This window comes from Pristiophorus japonicus, chromosome 22, assembly GCF_044704955.1.
Source record: "Pristiophorus japonicus isolate sPriJap1 chromosome 22, sPriJap1.hap1, whole genome shotgun sequence".
NCBI lineage: Eukaryota > Metazoa > Chordata > Chondrichthyes > Pristiophoridae > Pristiophorus > Pristiophorus japonicus.
In genome coordinates this window covers 51,095,540-51,114,806 of record NC_091998.1, presented here as the reverse complement: position 1 = coordinate 51,114,806, position 19,267 = coordinate 51,095,540, and the positions used below count along the sequence as shown (strand labels likewise).

Sequence of the window (19,267 nt, the reverse complement as noted above, 5' to 3'; positions counted from 1 at the left end):
CAATGACTATCTGTTCCACCTGTGACAGGGACTGTGGCTCTCGTATTGGACGGTTCAGCCACCTAGGATTCATTTTAAGAGTGAAAGCAAGTCTTCCTCGATTCCGAGGGACTGCCTATGACGATGATGATGGTTTCGGTAGAGTTAATGCACGGATTCCAAACCCTTCGTTTCCACCGTTGCAGTAACTGCAGCTTCCGCAGAATCCAACATGCCAGCATTGGACAGAAAACACGTGGGAAGAGCATCACACCGACGTCACTCTCCCAAGACAACATAAAAGTTTCTAACGAAGTGATGACAGTTTTATCACCAAACACTCGCCCTTCGGAAGCACGGTTTATCAAACGACTGGGCCGTGACAATGCCCAGCATTTACCTCACAAAGAACAAGCAAAGCAAGAGCTCGAGAAAGCTTTTATAAACACTCAAGTCTGAAGCATTTCTCTCCTGGTGAGTGAACATTTTGGATCATTTACTCACAGAGGAAGTTCTGCAGTTATAAAGGAAGTAACCCGGCACTAGCCTTTTCCGCATGGGATGGTGGATAGAAAAGAGGCTCTGTTCTCTCACCCCAAGGCTGTATTTTAACAATGTTACTCAAAAGACTGTCATTGGCTCATCACTACTGGACTTGTCCTCCCTTTTCTTCTCGAGCTCACCCCTTTACCCGAGGCTGGAGATGAAGGGGGCAAGTGATTTGTTAGCACTGTGGTATTTTCACTGCCTGCAGGATTTTCCATGCAACATTGGCAGTACAGATTGTACCTCTCCAGTCCGGGACACTTTGGTCTGGCAACATCCCTGGTGTGAGCTGGGGCTGGCTGCTCCTCTTCTCCTCGCTGCCTCCGGTGTTCCCTCCTTGGTCGGGTCGGCGCGGAGAGGGAGCGGGCGGCGTGGCGGCTGAGTGAAGTGCCGAAGCTGGGCCTGAGAAATGCCGCGCAATAGGCTTCACCAGGAGAGAAATGCTTCAGACTTGAGTGTTTATAACAACGGTAAAAGCTTTCGCGAGCTCTCGGCTGGGTCGTTGTCAGCAGTACCCGGTAAATGGTCCAGAAAATTCACTGGTTCGCCGCTGGTCAGGTCCCAAGGGTGCCAGACTGGAGAGATACAACTCTACTGTACTTAGAGCACTTGACAAGTCCAGAAATGTGCACGATTGTTAGGTATCGTGCTACACAGCCCTCACAAGCTATTCCAGGAGTTTACTTGGAAAAGCCAATGTCTCATCCTCCGTCATACCCCCCAAAATTCTTTGTCCAACAGTACGTTCGCTGACCTGCATTTTCGTCAGTCTACACTGTCATCCGTTCGGCAGAGAGCGAGGGCATTTATGCTGTGGAGGACAGCCAGAAGAGAAAGACCCATGGATGGAATATCAAAAGAAACACCTATTGTTTGACGAATCATGCTTTGGGTTCAAGAATGCCCTGGATGTCTTCTGTACGTGTACGTGCGTGTGCGAAAGAACACCATTGTCAGAAATTTGTGCAGATGAATCACTGATATTACTGTGCAAGCCCCGTATGGTTCCCTGGTAATGGTTTAAAACAGCTGCATTATTTTTCTCTTTAAAGAAAATCTGATTAACATAATGCTTCCAAATGTAACTGAAAACTCTCTTCCTCCAGAGCCATTGCATTAATATGACTTGCAATGTAATGCTCACAGGTTTGGAGAGCTGTTGCATTGTCAGTGGCTGAGCCAGTCACTTGATGTTCACAAGACTCAATAAAACCCTGGTCAGCTGGGTCTAGGTCAGCCACGATGAGGCAAGTGGTTGTGAGCCTGGTGGATGAACTGGTAATGTGTCGTGTGATTGTTAAACCATTGCTAATAAACCAACTCGTTCTTAATAGCAATGTGTTGCTATGAATTCTTAAGCAAGGAACCCATGAAGCAAATACATTACACAACTGATATAGATTCGGCATGCTGCTGGGAACTGTGGGAAACCAGATGGGAAAATTCATCATGGGTTGGCACTTGATTACACGGATTTTGTTCCTTCCTTCGACTCTCAGATGAGAGTTTGTCACAAGCGACTGTGCAAAGATGAAGAAAATCATTTCTTTCACGTTTCACAGCAAAAACAACCTCCATTTGTTATCTGTCCAAATAAAGCAGCATGGTATTAATCCAGTGAAGTCCATGAATTTCTGCAACCATCTTATTTCAGAATGGTATATCTATTCCCCACTGATGCATTACCAGGTAATGAAGGAATTAAAATGAACGGCACTGTCATTTTACTCCCTGCCCTGCCACAAATCAAAACACACACAAATAAATGCACTGCATCAATGTCGGTTCCATTAGGTAATGGAAGTAAACTCCTCACCTCGACAAAAATCCATCAGGATCAGCACTTCCCAGACTTCTCCGGAGCCGACAGCCGTAGTACTGGAATCAATATATCCAACGATGTTCTTGTGCCCTGTTAGGTCCCTCTGTAACAAAGAGAACGCTGGGTCACAGGTGGTTCATCGCTTGTTTTCATTGTCATCATATTGCTGTCAAAATAACCATTTGAACAGAAGTCATTCTGTACTTCAAGTCGCAATAGCGTTGATCTCGGTCAGGGCGGCAGTCGAGGTACTGGCCGTGGGAAAAGAGTGCAAATGAGCCATGACTCCTGACTGCTATCCAGCAACTTCTTACTAGAGAGTGCAAGCGGGGGCTTGTGTATGAACTGCATCGGTTGTGATGCACACTGCGGTAACACAACAACTTGTATTTATATAGCGTCTTTAATGTAGTAAATCGTTCTAAGGCGCTACATGGGAGTGTTTTAAGACAAAACAAATAAATTTGACATCGAGCTACACAAGAAGAAATTATGGCAGAGCTTGCTGAGGCCACACCTTGAATATTGTGTACAGTTTTGGTCTCCTAATTTGAGGAAGGACATTCTTGCTATTGAGGGAGTGCAGCGAAGGTTCGCCAGACTGATTCCCGGGATGGCAGGACTGACATATGAAGAAAGACTGGATCGACTCGGCTTATACTCACTGGAATTTAGAAGAATGAGAGGGGTCTCATAGAAACATATAAAATTCTGACAGGATTGGACAGGTTAGATGCAGGAAGAATGTTCCGGATATTGGGGAAGTCCAGAACCAGGGGTCACAGTCTAAGGATAAGGGGTAAGCCATTTAGGACCGAGATGAGAAGAAACTTCTTCACTCAGAGAATTGTGAACCTGTGGAATTCTCTGCCACAGAAAGTTGTTGAGGCCAGTTCGTTAGATATATTCAAAAGGGAGTTAAGATGTGGCCCTTACAGCTTACGGGATCAAGGGGTATGGAGAGAAAGCAGGAATGGGGTACTGAAGTTGCATGATCAGCCATGATCATATTGAATGGTGGTGCAGGCTCGAAGGGCCGAATGGCCTACTCCTGCACCTATTTTCTATATTTCTATGTTTCTATAAGAGCTCGGTTTTAAGGAGCGTCTTAAAGGAGGAAAGAGAGATAGAGAGGCGGAGAGGTTTCGGGAGGGAGTTCCAGAGCAGGCAACTGAAGGCATGGCCATCGATGGCTGAGCAGTTATAAAATCGGGGAACCTCAAGGGCAGAATTTGAGTGGTGCAGATATCTCGGGGGGGGGGGGGGGGGAGAATTGTGGGGCTGAAGGAGATTACAGAGATAGGGAGGGGCAAGGCCATGGAGGGATTTGTAAACAAGGATGGCAATTTTGAAATCGAGGCGTCGCTTAACCGGGAGCCAATGTAGGTCAGCGAGAACAGGGGGTGATGGGTGAGCGGGAATTGGTGCGAATTAGGACATGGGCAGCCGGGTTTTGGATGACATCAACTTCACAGAGTAGAATGTGGGAGGCCAGCCAGGAGTGTGTTGGAGTAATCAAGTCTAGAGCTAACAAAGGCATGGATGAGGGTTTCAGCAGCAGATGAGCTGAGGCAGGAGCAGAGACGGGAAATGTTATGGAGGTAGAAACAGGCGGTTTTAGTTATGTCAAGGATATGTGACTGGAAGTTCATTTCGGGGTCAAATATGACACCTAGATTGCAAACAGTCTGGTTCAGCTTCAGACCGATGCTATGGAGAGGGATGGAGTTGGTGGCTAGGGAACGGAGTTTGTGGCGGGAACCAAGGGCAACGTATTCGATCTTCCCAATATTTAATTGGAGAACATTTCTGCTCATCCAGTCATCATCATCATCATATGCAGTCCCTTGAAATTGAGGAAGACTTGCTTCCACTCTAAAAGTGAGTTCTCAGGTGACTGTACAGTCCAATTCAGGAATTACAGTCTCTGTCACAGATGGGACAGACAGTCATTGAAGGAAGGGTAGGTGGGGAGCCTGTTTTGCCGCACGCTCCTTCCGCTACCTGCGCTCGTTTTCTGCATGCTCTCGGTGACGAGACTCGAGGTGCTCAGCGCCCTCCCAGATGCTCTTCCTCCACTTAGGGAGGTCTTTGGCCAGGGACTCTCAGGTGTCAGTGGGGATGTTGCATTTTATCAAGGAGGCTTTGAAGGTGTCCTTGAAACATTTCATCTGCCCACCTGGGGCTCGCTTGCCGTGTCGGAGTTCCGAGTGGAGCGCTTGCTTTGGGAGTCTCGTGTCGGGCGTGCGGACAATGTGGCCTGCCCAATGGAGCTGGTCGAGTGTGGTCAGTGCTTCGATGCTGGGGATGTTGGCCTGATCGCAGACACAAATGTTGGTGCGTCTGTCCTCCGAGGGGATTTGCAGGATTCTGCTCATCCAGCACTGGATGTTGGACAAGCAGTCTGACAATTGAGAGACCACGGAGGGGTGGAGAGAAGTGATTGTGAGTAGAGCTGGGTGTCGTCAGCGTATATGTGCGAGTTCCATCTGTCGTGATGCCCACTGTGGTCACACAGCCGACCAACACTTGCTGTCCGGGTCCCTGCACGAAGGACGGCTAACATGCACAAGTCACCAAGGAGCAGCTCAGCAAAGAGAACACCTTCACCTTTCATCTTCACCCTGAGTGAAGGGCTGAGGTCGAGAAGAGAAGGGAGGGCAAGTTCAGTCGTCATTGTTGATGGGAAGGGGAAAAATAGCAAATGGAAATAAGGGTCAATACCAATCACGGTTAGTGGTATTGAAATACAGATTGACGGCTCTCAGTATAGTCCTCAAACTCGTTCCTCTACATGTACTGAAAGCCGACATGAAGGGACGGATTTAAAAATAAATCTACTGTGTCTAAGACTCATTTTAGATGCCAAGTTATTCAGTAATATTTCAACATGAATTTTGATCGACAATTTACTTTGCTTGAAGGCTATTCTGTGTGTTGTATGGTCACACCAGAGACCAACACAATGATGCCATCTATCTGTTGAAATGCACAGGAGGGCAGGTGGAAAGGCATCCGGCAAGTAAGACGTGGACACTTAAACAGGACAGCAGAGGGGAGACATCCTCATGCAAAGAGGATATATAGGAGGGGAGGAGGGCTGAGAATTAAATGAGCGTACAAAGAGTGAATGGCTAGAGCAAGCAAGAGAGCGAGCGAGAACGGAGCGAGAGCATTATATAATTCATGCAAGAACATAAAATCTGAAGTGAGGAAAACCTACTCGGCCTATCAAGCCCACTCCATCTAAAATGGACGGACAATTTTTTTGCTGCGAATTTCCCTCCAACCACGATTGAATTATTTTACCGTGGTCTTTCCTACACCACCCGTCGAGCCCCTAATTTAAAGGACAGAGTCCCCCACCCTCGCCCCACTAAACAAGTACGCAAACCAACTAATCTGGAACTGCAGACCAGCGTGATATTCGAGCCATGGTCGTTCATCACCTAGCTAAACACACAGCGTCTGCAGACATTCCCCACTCACCATGATCTGGATCTCTCTCTTGCACACCGAAAGGTCATGTTCATTGTTGACGTACATTCTTTTCAGTGCACTTTTAACCCCATTGTGAGTCTTCACCAGGAACACTATTGCAAAACCACCTGGGAAATAAATAGGGACAAACCTTAATATGACATTATTTACAAGCTCTTCAACATAGTACCAAATTCTGTATTTCAGGAAGTAGCCAATTTCCACAACAACAACTTGTATTTATATAGTGCCTTTAACGTAGTGAAATATCCCAAGGTGCTTCACAGGAGTGTTATGAGGTAAAAAAATTGACACCGAAACGTGCAAATAGAAATTAGGGCAGGTGGCCAAAAGCTTGGTCAAAGAGGTAGGTTTTTAGGTGTCTTGAAGGAGGAAAGAGAGGCAGCGAGTTCCAGAGCCTGGGGCCCAGGCAACAGAAGGCACGGCCAGCGATGATGGTTGAGCAATTATAATCAGGGATGCTCAAGAGGGCATAATTAGAGGAGCGCAGACATCTCGGGAGGGGAGGGGGGGGGGGGCGGGAGGAGATTACAGAGATAGGGAGGGGTGAGGCCATGGAGGGTTTTGAAAATAAGGATGAGAATTTCAAAATCGAGGCGTTGATTAACCGGGAGCCAATGTAGGTCAGCGAGCACAGGGGGTGATGGGTGAGCGGGACTTGGTGCGAGTTAGGATGCGGGCAGCTGAGTTTTGGACCTCTAATTTACATAAGGCCAGCCAGGAATGCGTTGGAACAGTCAGGTCTAGAGGGAACAAAGGCAGGAATGAGGGTTTCAGCAGCAGATGAGCTGAGGCAAGGGCAGAGACGGGCGATGCTACGGAGGTGGAAATAGGCAGTTTTAGTTATGCTACGGATATGTGGCCGAAAGCTCATTTTAGGGTCAAATATGATCCCAAGGTTGCTAACAGTCTGGTTGAGCCTCAGACAGAAGTTGGGGAGAGGGATGGAGTCAGTGACTAAGGAACGGAGTTTGTGGCGGGGACCGAAAACAATGGCTTCGGTCTTCCCAACAGTTAACTGGAGAAAATTTCTGCTCATCCAGAACTGAATGTCAGCTTTTATTTTTGCTCATCCAGAACTGGATGTCACAACACAAGAAATAGGAGCAGGAAACAGGCCATTTGGCCCCTGGAGCCTGCTCCGCCATTTAATAGGATCATGGCTGATCTTATCATGGACTCCCCGCTCCACTTCCCTGCTCCCCATATCGCTCAAAAATCTTATCTCCACCTTAAATATATTCAATGACCCAGCCTCCACAGCTCTCTGGGACAGAGAATTCCACAGATTTACAACGCTCAGAGAAGAAATTCCTCCTCATCTCAGTTTTAAATGGGCGGCTCCTTATTGTGAGACTATGCCCTCTAGTTTTATTTTCCCCTATGAATGGAAATATCCTCCCTGCATCCAACTTGTCGAGCCCTCTCATTATATGTTTCAATTAGATTCTTTTGAACTCCAATGTGTATAGGCCCAACCTACTCAAACTATCTTCATAAGACAAACCCCTTCATCCAAGGTATCAATCTACTGAACCTTCTCTGAACTGCCTCCAATGCAAGTATATCCTTCCTTAAATACGGAGACCAAAACTGCACGCAGTACTCCAGGTGTGGCCTCACCAATACCCTGTACAGTTGTAGCAGGACTTCTCTGCTTTTACACTCTATCCCTTGCAATAAAGGCCAACATTCCATTTGCCTTCCTGATTACTTGCTGTACCTGCATACTAATTGTGTGTTCATGCACAAGGACTCTCAGGTCCCTCAGTACTGAAACACTTCGCAATTTTTTTCCATGTAAATTATAATTTGCTTTTCCATTTTTTCTGCCAAAATGAATAACTCACATTTTCCTACATTATGCTCCATCTGCTAAATTTTTGCCCACTCACTTAGCCTGTCTGTATTCCTTTGCAGATTTTTTGTGTCTTCCTCACAATTTGCTTTCCCACCCATCTTTGTATCAGCAGCAAACTTGGCTACATTACACTCGGTCCCTTCATCCAAGTCATTAATATAGACTGTAAATAGTTGAGGCCCCAACTCCAATCCCTGCGGCACCCCACTAGTTACTGTTTGCCATGGGGAAAATGATTTGTTTGTCCCGACTCTCTGTTTTCTGTTAGCTAGCCCATCCTCTATCCATTCTAATATATTACCCCTAACCAGTGAACTTTTACCTTGTGCAGTAACCTTTTATGTATTAGTGTAGTATTAGGCAGTCCCGTTTCCACACCAAAAAGGGACGAGTTCACAGGTGTTTCAATGAGAGACCTGACATTCTAGGTCCCGAACTACACGTTGAAGGATGGAAGATGCCTGTGCGTGGATTCTTTTAACATGGGATGGCCGTTGCACACCAGCCACCACACGGGCTTGCCAGAGCTAGGTCTTGATCCAGTGGCAAGGGTTGACCAAGATGACTGGGGATCTGCTCTGCTGCACGGGCCTAGTGCGCACACATGTTCCTACTATCCGTAGATCACAGAGTGGGTTGGCCCATGCTGCCCCTGGGCCCTCGCCTCTTCTGGGCCCCAAACCCTCACCTCTCCTGGGCCCTGATCACAGCGTTCCCGGGCCCCTATCTCTCACCGCTCTTCCGCCCCGATCAAAAATGGAGCAGTCAGAAACAGGACATCAATTAGTCTCCTCTTCTCTTGGAGACATCAAATATCGACACACTGTTATTTGAAATATTAAAATATTAAACTCCAGCCTAGTTGAAGGGTTATCAGCAGAAACAAATGCCAACTAACAGAATGAACACGATTCAGTTGGGTTGTGAATGACAGCAGCAGCAATAGCAGAATCCAAATGCTGCAGTCACTTGTGAACTCGTGGGTGTCTCAGCAGGTTGGGTGACTCTGTGAATCCCTTCCCACACACTGAGCAGATGAACGGTCTGCCCCCAGTGTGAACTTGCTGGTGAGTCAGCAGGTTGGATGACTCTCTGAATCCTTTCCCACACTCTCACCTTTTATGTGGCACCTTATCGAATGCCTTCTGGAAATCCAAATACACCACATCCTCTTGTTCCCCCTTATCCACCCTGCTCGTTACATCCTCAAAAAACTCCAGCAAATCTGTCAAACATGATTTTCCTTTCATAAAACCATGTCGACTCGGCTTGATTAAACTATGCTTTTCCAAAAGCTACTGCTTCCTTAATAATGTCAGCTTTGCATTTTCAACATCCTCAGCATCCCTGACCCCACTCACTATTTTACCTCCTCTACTATTTTAAACATGTTTAGCGGTCAGATGGACTGCGAGAGTCTTTCGAAATCTTAGTTCAGTATAAGGGGTGTCGCAGTTGTGTGGGGCGGACTGGTTGGGCTGGGTGCTCTTTGCTTTTCCGTCACTGTTCGTAGGTTTATATGTAACCTTCAGTCCTGCTGACCGAGGGCCGTGCGGCTCTGTGTCGGCCGGTGTGGACACGATGGGCCGAAATGGACTCCTCCTGCGCTGTAAATTTCTATGTTTTTATGTGTAACACATCATGAATCGGCTTCCGCATTCATTAACATAGAAATGACTGCACCTGCAAGTATTTCATTTTACGCGATGTGTTCTGGGATGATTGATTGGTGCGATAATGCCGGCTGATCTTCCCTGATATCTGGGTGCCGAGTACCTGGTAGAGTTTACGAATCGCGAAATACTTTGGGTTGAAGATACCGGTAGGATTAAAAAATCCAGTACCCCAGCCACCATTTTAATATTGGAAACCTGTGGGTGTCATCGGCACATGTTGGTAACCTGATTCTGTGTCCCAAGCCGATCAGGGTCGGGGATAGGAATGGCGGAGGTCTGACAAATTCCGTTAAGCAAAAGCAAAGGACTGCGGATGCTGGAAATCTGAAACAGAAAATGCTGGAAATACTCAGGTCAGGCTGCGGAGAGAGAAACAGAGTGAAGGCCTCAGGTCAATGACCTTTTACCAGAACAGGAAATAGTTAGATGTAACGGGCTTCAAGGAAAAAAAGAGGGGGAGGGAAAGGAAGGAGGGGGGAGGAAAAAACAAAAAAGTCTGTGATAGAGTGGAAGTGATTAAATGACTAATGGGACGATGGTGTGAGGCAAAGAGAGTGGTAATTATCTGCCTGGGTTCCCTCCAGATTTGTAATTTTTATTTCTGTCTGCACATCAAAGCCTTTTTGGACCAGCAACTCCCTCTATTGTATAAACCCATCTAATTGACAATGGGCTGATTTATCAATGTTCCCTGCATTTAAAAACAACCACAAAAATATATTTGAGCCTAACTGAGAAAGCAGTAACAGAGGAAACTGGATCAGCACATCCATTTTCCCCAGGTTATAACCAAATGGAAAACGTGTCCAGATTTGGGTCAAAGTTTTCCCACATTTAATCAATACAGTACCTCCACTATTGATCAATCCTTATCAAGTGAGACACATTACAATCTGCAAGAGTTGGTAGCAGGGATGGCAGGAGAGTACCACCCACCCAATAAACATTGTACAGTCTGTGCCTTCAGCTGCCTGGACCTTAAGCTCTGGAACGCCCTCCCTAAACCCCGGGAGGACATGGAGCACCTCAAGTTTCGTCGCCGAGAGCATGCAGAAATCAAGCGCAGGCAGCGGAAAGAGCGTGCGGCAAACCAGTCCCACCTACTCCCTTCCCTCAACGACTATCTGTCCCACCTGCGACAGGGACTGTGGCTCTCGTATTGGACTGTTCAGCCACCTAAGGACTCATTTTAAGAGTGGAAGCAAGTCTTCCTCGATTCCGAGGGACTGCCTATAATGATGAGGCCCTAAGCTCTGGAACTCCCTCGCTAAACCTCTCCGCCTCTCTACCTCTCTACCCATCTCTTCTCCTTTAAGACACTCCTTAAGACCTACATCTTTGACCAAGCTTTTGGTCACCTGTCCTAATACAGGTTTCTCCTTATGCAGCCCGGTGCCAAATTTTGTTTGATAATACTCCTGCAAAGCGCCTTAGGATGTTTTATGACGTTAAACATACTATATATAATACAAGTATGAAACAAGGCAGACTGTGGCAAAATTCTTGAAAATGTGGTTCCCTTTCCGAGCCCACTGCCAAGGGGTGCCTAGCCTGTCCACAGCAACCCGACACAAGTCACACATCAAGCACACAGGCGCCTTCATCTGGCCTGAACAGGAGAAAGCGGTAAGGCCTTGGGGGAGACAAGCGGAACCCACTAGCTGTGGATGCAACGAGCCAGCGTAACGTAGTGTGCTAATCCTACCACAACTCCTTGGAAAAAGCAATGTGAGCACTGCCCGCAGCCACAACCAATCAAAGCTTGCCCATTCACCATAACGTACCAGGCGCACTGCAACAGGTAAGCTTCCGACATTACAACAATGACTACACTTCAGAAAGTAAGTGGGTCAGCCGTGGCTCAGTGGGCAGCACTCTCGCCTCAGTCAGAAGGTTGTGGGTTCAAGTCCCACTCCAGAGACTGGAGCACATAAATCTAGGCTGACACTCCCAGTGCGGTGCTGAGGGAGTGCTACACTGTCACAGGTGCCGTTTTTTGGATGAGACATGATACCGAGGCCCCGTTTGCACACTCAGTTGCACGCAAACGATCCCATGGCACTATTTCGAAGAAGAGCATGGGGAGTTATCCCCGGTGTCCTGGGCCAATATTTATCCCTCAATCAACATCACCAAAAAAACCCAGGTTATCTGGTCATCATCACATTGCTGTTTGTGGGAGCTTGCTGTGCGCAAATTGACTGCTGCGTTTCCCACATTACAACCGTGACTGCACTTCAAAAGTACTTCATTAGCTGCAAAGCACTTTGGGACATCTGGTGGTTGCGAAAGGCGCTATATAAATGCAAGTTATTTCTTTCCTTTTCACACTAATATAATGTACGTCAATGTGTTATATACAAGGAACTGAAAATTAAAAAGATCATCTTTGAACGGTTTAAATAATGGGCTCAAGTTCCTTTTCCTTCTTTAGCAGAATGTATTTACTTTCAAGGCCATTTCGACGATTCCCAGCATTGATCCTCTGTGCAGGTAGATTGAGATTGGACAACAGCAGCAACGAGAAGGGTACAATCCTAAAGGGAGTGCATGAAGAGACACCCAATGGTGTATGTGCACAAATCATTGAAGATGGCAGGGTAAGTTGAGAAAGTGGTTAAAAATGCTGACGGGATCCTGGGCTTTATAAATAGAGGACAAAAGCGTGGAAATGACGATGAACCGATATAAAACACTGGTACAGCCTCAACTGGAGTATTGTGTCCCATTCTGGGCACCGCACCCGTTAGGAAGGATGTGAAGGCCTTAGAGGGGGCACAGGAAAGATTTACGAGAATGATTCCAGGGCTGGGGGGCTTCAGTTACATGGATAGACTGGAGAAGCTGGGGTTGTTCTCCTGAGAGCAGATAGGTGTGTTCAAAATCACGAGGGGTCTGGACAGAACAGATCGAGAGAAACTGTTCCCATTGGCAGAAGAGTCACGAACCAGAGGTCAGAGGTCAGAGATTTAAAGTGATTGGCAGAAGAACCAAAGGCCACACGAGGAAAAAAACTTAACACAGCGAGTAGTTAGAATCTGGAATTCGCTGCCAAAAGGGTGCTAGAGACTCAATCATGGCTTACAAGAGGGAGTTGGATAAGTACTTGAAAGAAAAATAAATTGCAGGGCTAGGTACGGGGAGAGGGCAGGGGTACGGGACTAGCTCATGGAACCCCATTCCAGCAAAAGTCAACATCTTCAGGAGAGGAGGAGGAGGAAATTCAGTGTTCAACAGTCATTCCCTAGTGATTTTTGTGTTTAACCTGTTTCCATGGTGCCTTGGTATTTTTGCTCAGTGAATGAACATATGAAATAGGAGTAGGCCTTTCGAGTCTTCTCCGCCATTCAATGAGATCACGGCTGATCTTCGATCTCCGCTGCACTTTCCCGCCCGATTCCCATATCCCTCGATTCCCCTCGAGTCCAAAAATCGATCTATCTCCGCCATCGCCGCTTTGAATATACTCAATGGCTGCAGAGAGTCGGCATGTGCTCGACGGGCCGAATAGCCTCCTTTTATTCGGCACGTCCAGACTGTGCCAGCTGGAAGCATTCTCTGGTGCCGCTTCCAACAGTTGCCTGGATCAGTGGCAGGAGTGGTTCCGATGCCAAGTACAAACTGGCAAATTTAATCACAAGGACAGCAGCGACAGCAGGCAGCAATTTGTTCTGCCACACGACCGGCTGCTTTGAATAACCAGGCATCGCTCCCTGCCAGGAGGCAGCAGCAGGAGCGCCACGTCAGGACAAAAGGCAGGGGCATACTCGATGCTGGAATTCAGCGAGCAACACCACAAAGGCCACTTGAAACGGAGCTCAAGTTTTGTTTTCTTAATGCGACAGTAACAGGAATAGTGCGGCACGTTAAACGCTAGCTCAGCTCCCTCACACTGCTCCTCTAATTGCACTTGTTCAAGGACTTGACAAGGTAGATGCAGAGAGGTTGCTTCCGCAGGCTAGACAGTCCAGAACTGGGGGGGGTCTCAGTCTCAGTATAAGAGCTCTGCCATTTAAGATGGAGACGAGGAGGAATTTCTTCATTGAGGGTGGCGAATCTTTGGAATTCTCTACTCCAGAGGGCTGTGGATGTTCAGTCTTTGAATATATTCAAGGCGGAGATAGATCGATATTTGGACTAGAGGGGAATCAAGGGATATGGGGATCGGGCGGGAAAGTGGAGCAGAGATCGAAGATCAGCCATGATCTCATTGAATGGCGGAGAAGATTCGAAAGACCTACTCCGAAGGGGTTAGCCATATAGGACCGAGATGAGGAGAAACTTTTTCACCCAGAGAGTTGTGAACCTGTGGAATTCTCTGCCACAGAAAGTTGTTGAGTCCAGTTTGTTGGATATATTCAAAAGGGAGTTAGATGTGGCCCTTACAGCTAAAGGGATCAGGGGTATGGAGAGAAGACAGGGGTAGGGTACTGAGATTGCATGATCAGCCACGATCATATTGAATGGCAGTGCAGGCTCAAAGGGCCGAATGGCCTGCTCCTGCACCTATTTTCTATTTCATCTGTTCACTCACTGAGCAAAAATACCAGTACACCATGAAAACAGGTTAAACACAAAAATCACTAGGGAGTGACTGTTGAACACAACTTCCTCCTCTCCTGAAGATGTTGACTTTTGCTGGAATGGGGTTCCATGGACCCATTCCAATAGGAACCACTGGATAGCAATCAGGAGAAGGAACCCTGACTGTTTTTCCCTTTCTTAACCCAGGTACACCGAGGACAATTGTAGCATCACGACTAACACCCATGGGATATCGGCTGGCTCAGCACGGGATCAAACTTGGGTCCTTCAATTTACATAATTTCATATAAGGCAGTCATTCAGCCAGCGCTATAGAACGAGAGATACTTATTCAGCTTTAGATAACCAATTTAACTACCAATACCGAAACAACTTGCATTTATATAACATTATCACAGGAGCGTTAACAAAATTTGACACCAAGCCACACAAGGAGATATTCGGACAGGTGACCGATGCTGAGAACGACGTGAGTAGCATGTGTAGCGAGTTGGTCTTACCGCAGGAGAAGGATCCACAGCCAGCTAGGGAATGGAAGACCAGCAGGTAGAGTAGTGCAAGGAAGGTAGTGCAGGGGTCCCCTGTGGTCATCCCCCTGCAAAACAGATACACTGCTTTGAGTGCTGTTGAGGGGGATGACATCAGAGGAGGGCAGCAGCAGCCAAGTTCATGGCACCGTGGCTGGCTCTGTTGCACAGGAGGGCAGGAAAAAGAGTGGGAGAGCGATAGTGATAGGGGATTCAATTGTAAGGGGAATAGATAGGCGTTTCTGCGGCCGCAACCGAGACTCCAGGATGGTATGTTGCCTCCCTGGTGCAAGGGTCAAGGATGTCTCGGAGCGGGTGCAGGACATTCTAAAAAGGGAGGGAGAACAGCCAGTTGTCGTAGTGCACATTGGTACCAACGGCATAGGTAAAAAAAAAGGAATGAGGTCCTACGAAATGAATTTAAGGAGCTAGGAGCAAAATTAAAAAGTAGGACCTCAAAAGTAGTAATCTCGGGATTGCTACCAGTGCCACATGCTAGTCAGAATAAGAATCGCACAATAGCGCAGATGAATATGTGACTTGAGCAGTGGTGCAGTAGGGAGGGATTCAAATTCCTGGGGCATTGGAACCGGTTCTGGGGGAGGTGGGACCAGTACAAATCGGACGGTCTGCACCTGGGCAGGACCGGAACCAATGTCATAGGGGGAGTGTTTGCTAGTGCTGTTTGGGAGGAGTTAAACTAATATGGCAGGGGGATGGGAACCAATGCAGGGAGACAGAAGGAAACAAAAAGGAGACAAAAGCAAAAGACAGAAAGGAGATGAGGAAAAGTGGAGGGCAGAGAAACCCAAGAAAAAGAACAAAAAGGGCCACTGAGAGCAAAATTCTAAAAGGTCAAAGGGTGTTAAAAAAACAAGCCTGAAGGCTTTGTGTCTTAATGTAAGGAGTATCCGTAATAAGGTGGATGAATTAACTGTGCAAATAGATGTTAACAAATATGATGTGATTGGGATTACGGAGACGTGGCTCCAGGATGATCAGGGCTGGGAACTCAACATCCAGTGCTATTCAACATTGAGGAAGGATAGAATAAAAGGAAAAGGAGATGGGGTAGCATTGCTGGTTAAGAGGAGATTAATGCAATAGTTAGGAAAGACATTAGCTAAGATGATGTGGAATCTATATGGGTAGAGCTGCAGAACACCAAAGGGCAAAAAACGTTAGTGGGAGTTGTGTACAGACCTCCAAACAGTAGTAGTGATGTTGGGGAGGGCATCAAACAGGAAATTAGGGGTGCATGCAATAAAAGTGCAGCAGTTATAATGGGTGACTTTAATATGCACAGAGATTGGGCTAGCCAAACTGGAAGCAATACGGTGGAGGAGGATTTCCTAGAGTGCATAAGGGATGGTTTTCTAGACCAATATGTCGAGGAACCAACTAGGGGGGAGGCCATCTTAGATTGGGTGTTGTGTAATGAGAAGGGATTAATTAGCAATCTCGTTGTGCGAGGCCCCTTGGGGAAGAGTGACCATAATATGGTGGAATTCTGCATTAGGATGGAGAATGAAACAGTTAATTCAGAGACCATGGTCCAGAACTTAAAGAAGGGTAACTTTGAAGGTTTGAGGCATGAATTGGCTTGGATAGATTGGCGAATGATACTTAAGGGGTTGACTGTGGATGGGCAATGGCAGACATTTAGAGACCGCATGGATGAACTACAACAATTGTACATTCCTGTCTGTCGTAAAAATAAAAAAGGGAAGGTGGCTCAACCGTGGCTATCAAGGGAAATCAGGGATAGTATTAAAGCCAAGGAAGTGGCACACAAATTGGCCAGAAATAGCAGCGAACCCGGTGACTGGGAGAAATTTAGAACTCAGCAGAGGAGGACAAAAGGTTTGATTAGGGCAGGGAAAATGGAGTACGAGAAGAAGCTTGCAGGGAACATTAAGACAGATTGAAAAAGTTTCTATAGATATGTAAAGAGAAAAAGGTTAGTAAAGACAAACGTAGGTCCCCTGCAGTCAGAATCAGGGGAAGTCATAACGGGGAACAAAGAAATGGCAGACCAATTGAACAAGTACTTTGGTTCGGTATTCACTAAGGAGGACACAAACAACCTTCCGGATATAAAAGGGGTCAGAGGGTCTAGTAAGGAGGAGGAACTGAGAGAAATCTTTATTAGTCGGGAAATTGTGTTGGGGAAATTGATGGGATTGAAGGCCGATAAATCCCCAGGGCCTGATGGACTGCATCCCAGAGTACTTAAGGAGGTGGCCTTGGAAATAGCAGATGCATTGACAGTCATTTTCCAACATTCCATTGGCTCTGGATCAGTTCCTATCGAGTGGAGAGTTGCCAATGTAACCCCACTTTTTAAAAAAGGAGGGAGAGAGAAAACAGGGAATTATAGACCGGTCAGCCTGACCTCAGTAGTGGGTAAAATGATGGAATCAATTATTAAGGATGTCATAGCAGCGCATTTGGAAAGAGGTGACATGATGGGTCCAAGTCAGCATGGATTTGTGAAAGGGAAATCATGCTTGACAAATCTTCTGGAATTTTTTGAGGATGTTTCCAGTAGAGTGGACAAGGGAGAAGCAGTTGATGTGGTATATTTGGACTTTCAGAAGGCTTTCGACAAGGTCCCACACAAGAGATTAATGTGCAAAGTTAAAGCACATGGGATTGGGGGGTAGTGTGCTGACGTGGACTGAGAACTGGTTGTCAGCAAAGAGTAGGAGTAAATGGGTACTTTTCAGAATGGCAGGCAGTGACTAGTGGGGTACCGCAAGGTTCTGTGCTGGGGCCCCAGCTGTTTACACTGTACATTAATGATTTAGACGAGGGGATTAAATGTAGTATCTCCAAATTTGCGGATGACACTAAAGTTTGGTGGCAGTGTGAGCTGCGAGGAGGATGCGATGAGGCTGCAGAGTGACTTGGATAGGTTAGGTGAGTGGGCAAATGCATGGCAGATGAAGTATAATGTGGATAAATGTGAGGTTATCCACTTTGGTGGTAAAAACAGAGAGACAGACTATTATCTGAATGGTGACAGATTAGGAAAAGGGGAGGTGCAACGAGACCTGGGTGTCATGGTACATCAGTCATTGAAGGTTGGCATGCAGGTACAGCAGGCGGTTAAGAAAGCAAATGGCATGTTGGCCTTCATAGCGAGGGGATTTGAGTACAGGGGCAGGGAGGTGTTGCTACAGTTGTACAGGGCCTTGGTGAGGCCACACCTGGAGTATTGTGTACAGTTTTGGTCTCCTAACTTGAGGAAGGACATTCTTGCTATTGAGGGAGTGCAGCGAAGGTTCACCAGACTGATTCCTGGGATGGTGAGACTGACCTATCAAGAAAGACTGGATCAACTGGGCTTGTATTCAGAAGAATAAGAGAGGACCTCATAGAAACGTTTAAAATTCTGACGGGTTTAGACAGGTTAGATGCAGAAAGAATGTTCCCAATGTTGGGGAAGTCCAGAACCAGGCGTCAGAGTCTAAGGATAAGGAGTAAGCCATTTAGGACCGAGATGAGGAGAAACTTCTTCACCAGAGAGTGGTGAACCTGTGGAATTCTCTACCACAGAAAGTTGTTGAGGCCAATTCACTAAATATATTCAAAAGGGAGTTAGATGAAGTTCTTACTACTAGGGGGATCAAGGGTTTTGGCGAGAAAGCAGGAAGGGGGTACTGAAGTTGCATGTTCAGCCATGAACTCATTGAATGGCGGTGCAGGCTAGAAGGGCCGAATGGCCTACTCCTGCACCTATTTTCTATGTTTCCATGTCTATGTTTCTAAAGCTTGGTCAGAGAGGTCGGTTTTAAAGAGCATTTTGAAGGAGGAATGTGTGTTCAGAGAGGGAATTCCAGAGGCCAAGTTAGCTGAAGGCATGGCCGCCAATGGTGGGGCGATTAAAATCGGGGATGCGCTGGAGGCCAGAATTAGAGGAGTGTAGAGATCTTGGCGAGCTTTGGGGCTGGAGGAGGTTACAGACACAGGGAGGGGGGGCAAGGCCATGGAGTGATTGAACAATCAAGGCATTGCCAGACTGGGAGCCAATTTAGGCCAATGGAGCACAGGGGTGATGGGTGAATGAGACTGAAGGCGAGCTCGGATACGGGCAACAGAGTATTGGATGAACTCAAGTTTATAGGGGGTGGAAGATGGGAGGCTGGTCAGGAGTGCATTGGAATAGTCGAGTCTAAACACATTGCATTTGTAGCACGACACAGACAATGTAGACTGCTCAGTACATCTGTTTTCAACAGTACCACTTGCATGTTGTACTGATCTGTAGGGACTGGCTGCACATTCCTACCTCACAAAGTGCACTTTATAAAACCTTGGTGCTATGGACTCCTGAAATATGTGGTTTTCTCAGTGAGAATCGCTGATCTCTCTTGTTTCAGCAACAGTTAAGACCCCTTATTTCTGGGTCCCCACATGTGGAAGCTTTACTATTTCCTCTGAGGATCTGATCAGCCTGCAGGAGACAGACAGCAGATTTCAAATGTAAAATGAGAACAGTGGCTTCACTCTTCCAGGACTCTCAGTGCCTTAAGTCACCTGCAGTCAAAGTCCAGCATCGGCACCTTTTAATCATTCATTGTGAGGCTGGTTTGAATTCCCAGATCATTGACATTACAGTACTGCGTGAACGTCGCAACAACCACCAACTGGTTAACACTGGCAAACTATTCCAATGTGACACTACCCTGTACACAAAGGACAGCTCCAAGACTGCGCACCAGGACTATTTAAATACTTCTGTAATTGTGTGTGATGTGCCGGTCACGGAACTACAACCTTAAAGCCATCATCGGCAGTCCCTCGG

At 46.8% G+C, this 19,267-nt stretch overlaps 1 protein-coding gene across 5 annotated transcripts in view; it reads right to left on the bottom strand.

Moving 5' to 3' along the window:
- Nucleotides 1-19,267, bottom strand: part of LOC139235025 (AP2-associated protein kinase 1-like) — a 138,568-nt gene that overhangs the window by 99,479 nt on the left and 19,822 nt on the right. For all 5 annotated transcript variants that reach the window (XM_070866114.1, XM_070866116.1, XM_070866115.1 and 2 more), the window contains exons 2-3: nt 5,837-5,955; nt 2,342-2,450 (exon numbers count right to left, since the gene is read on the bottom strand). In XM_070866114.1, coding sequence (XP_070722215.1) covers nt 2,342-2,450; nt 5,837-5,955 — 228 coding nt within the window. The remainder of the gene's footprint in view (nt 1-2,341; nt 2,451-5,836; nt 5,956-19,267) is intronic.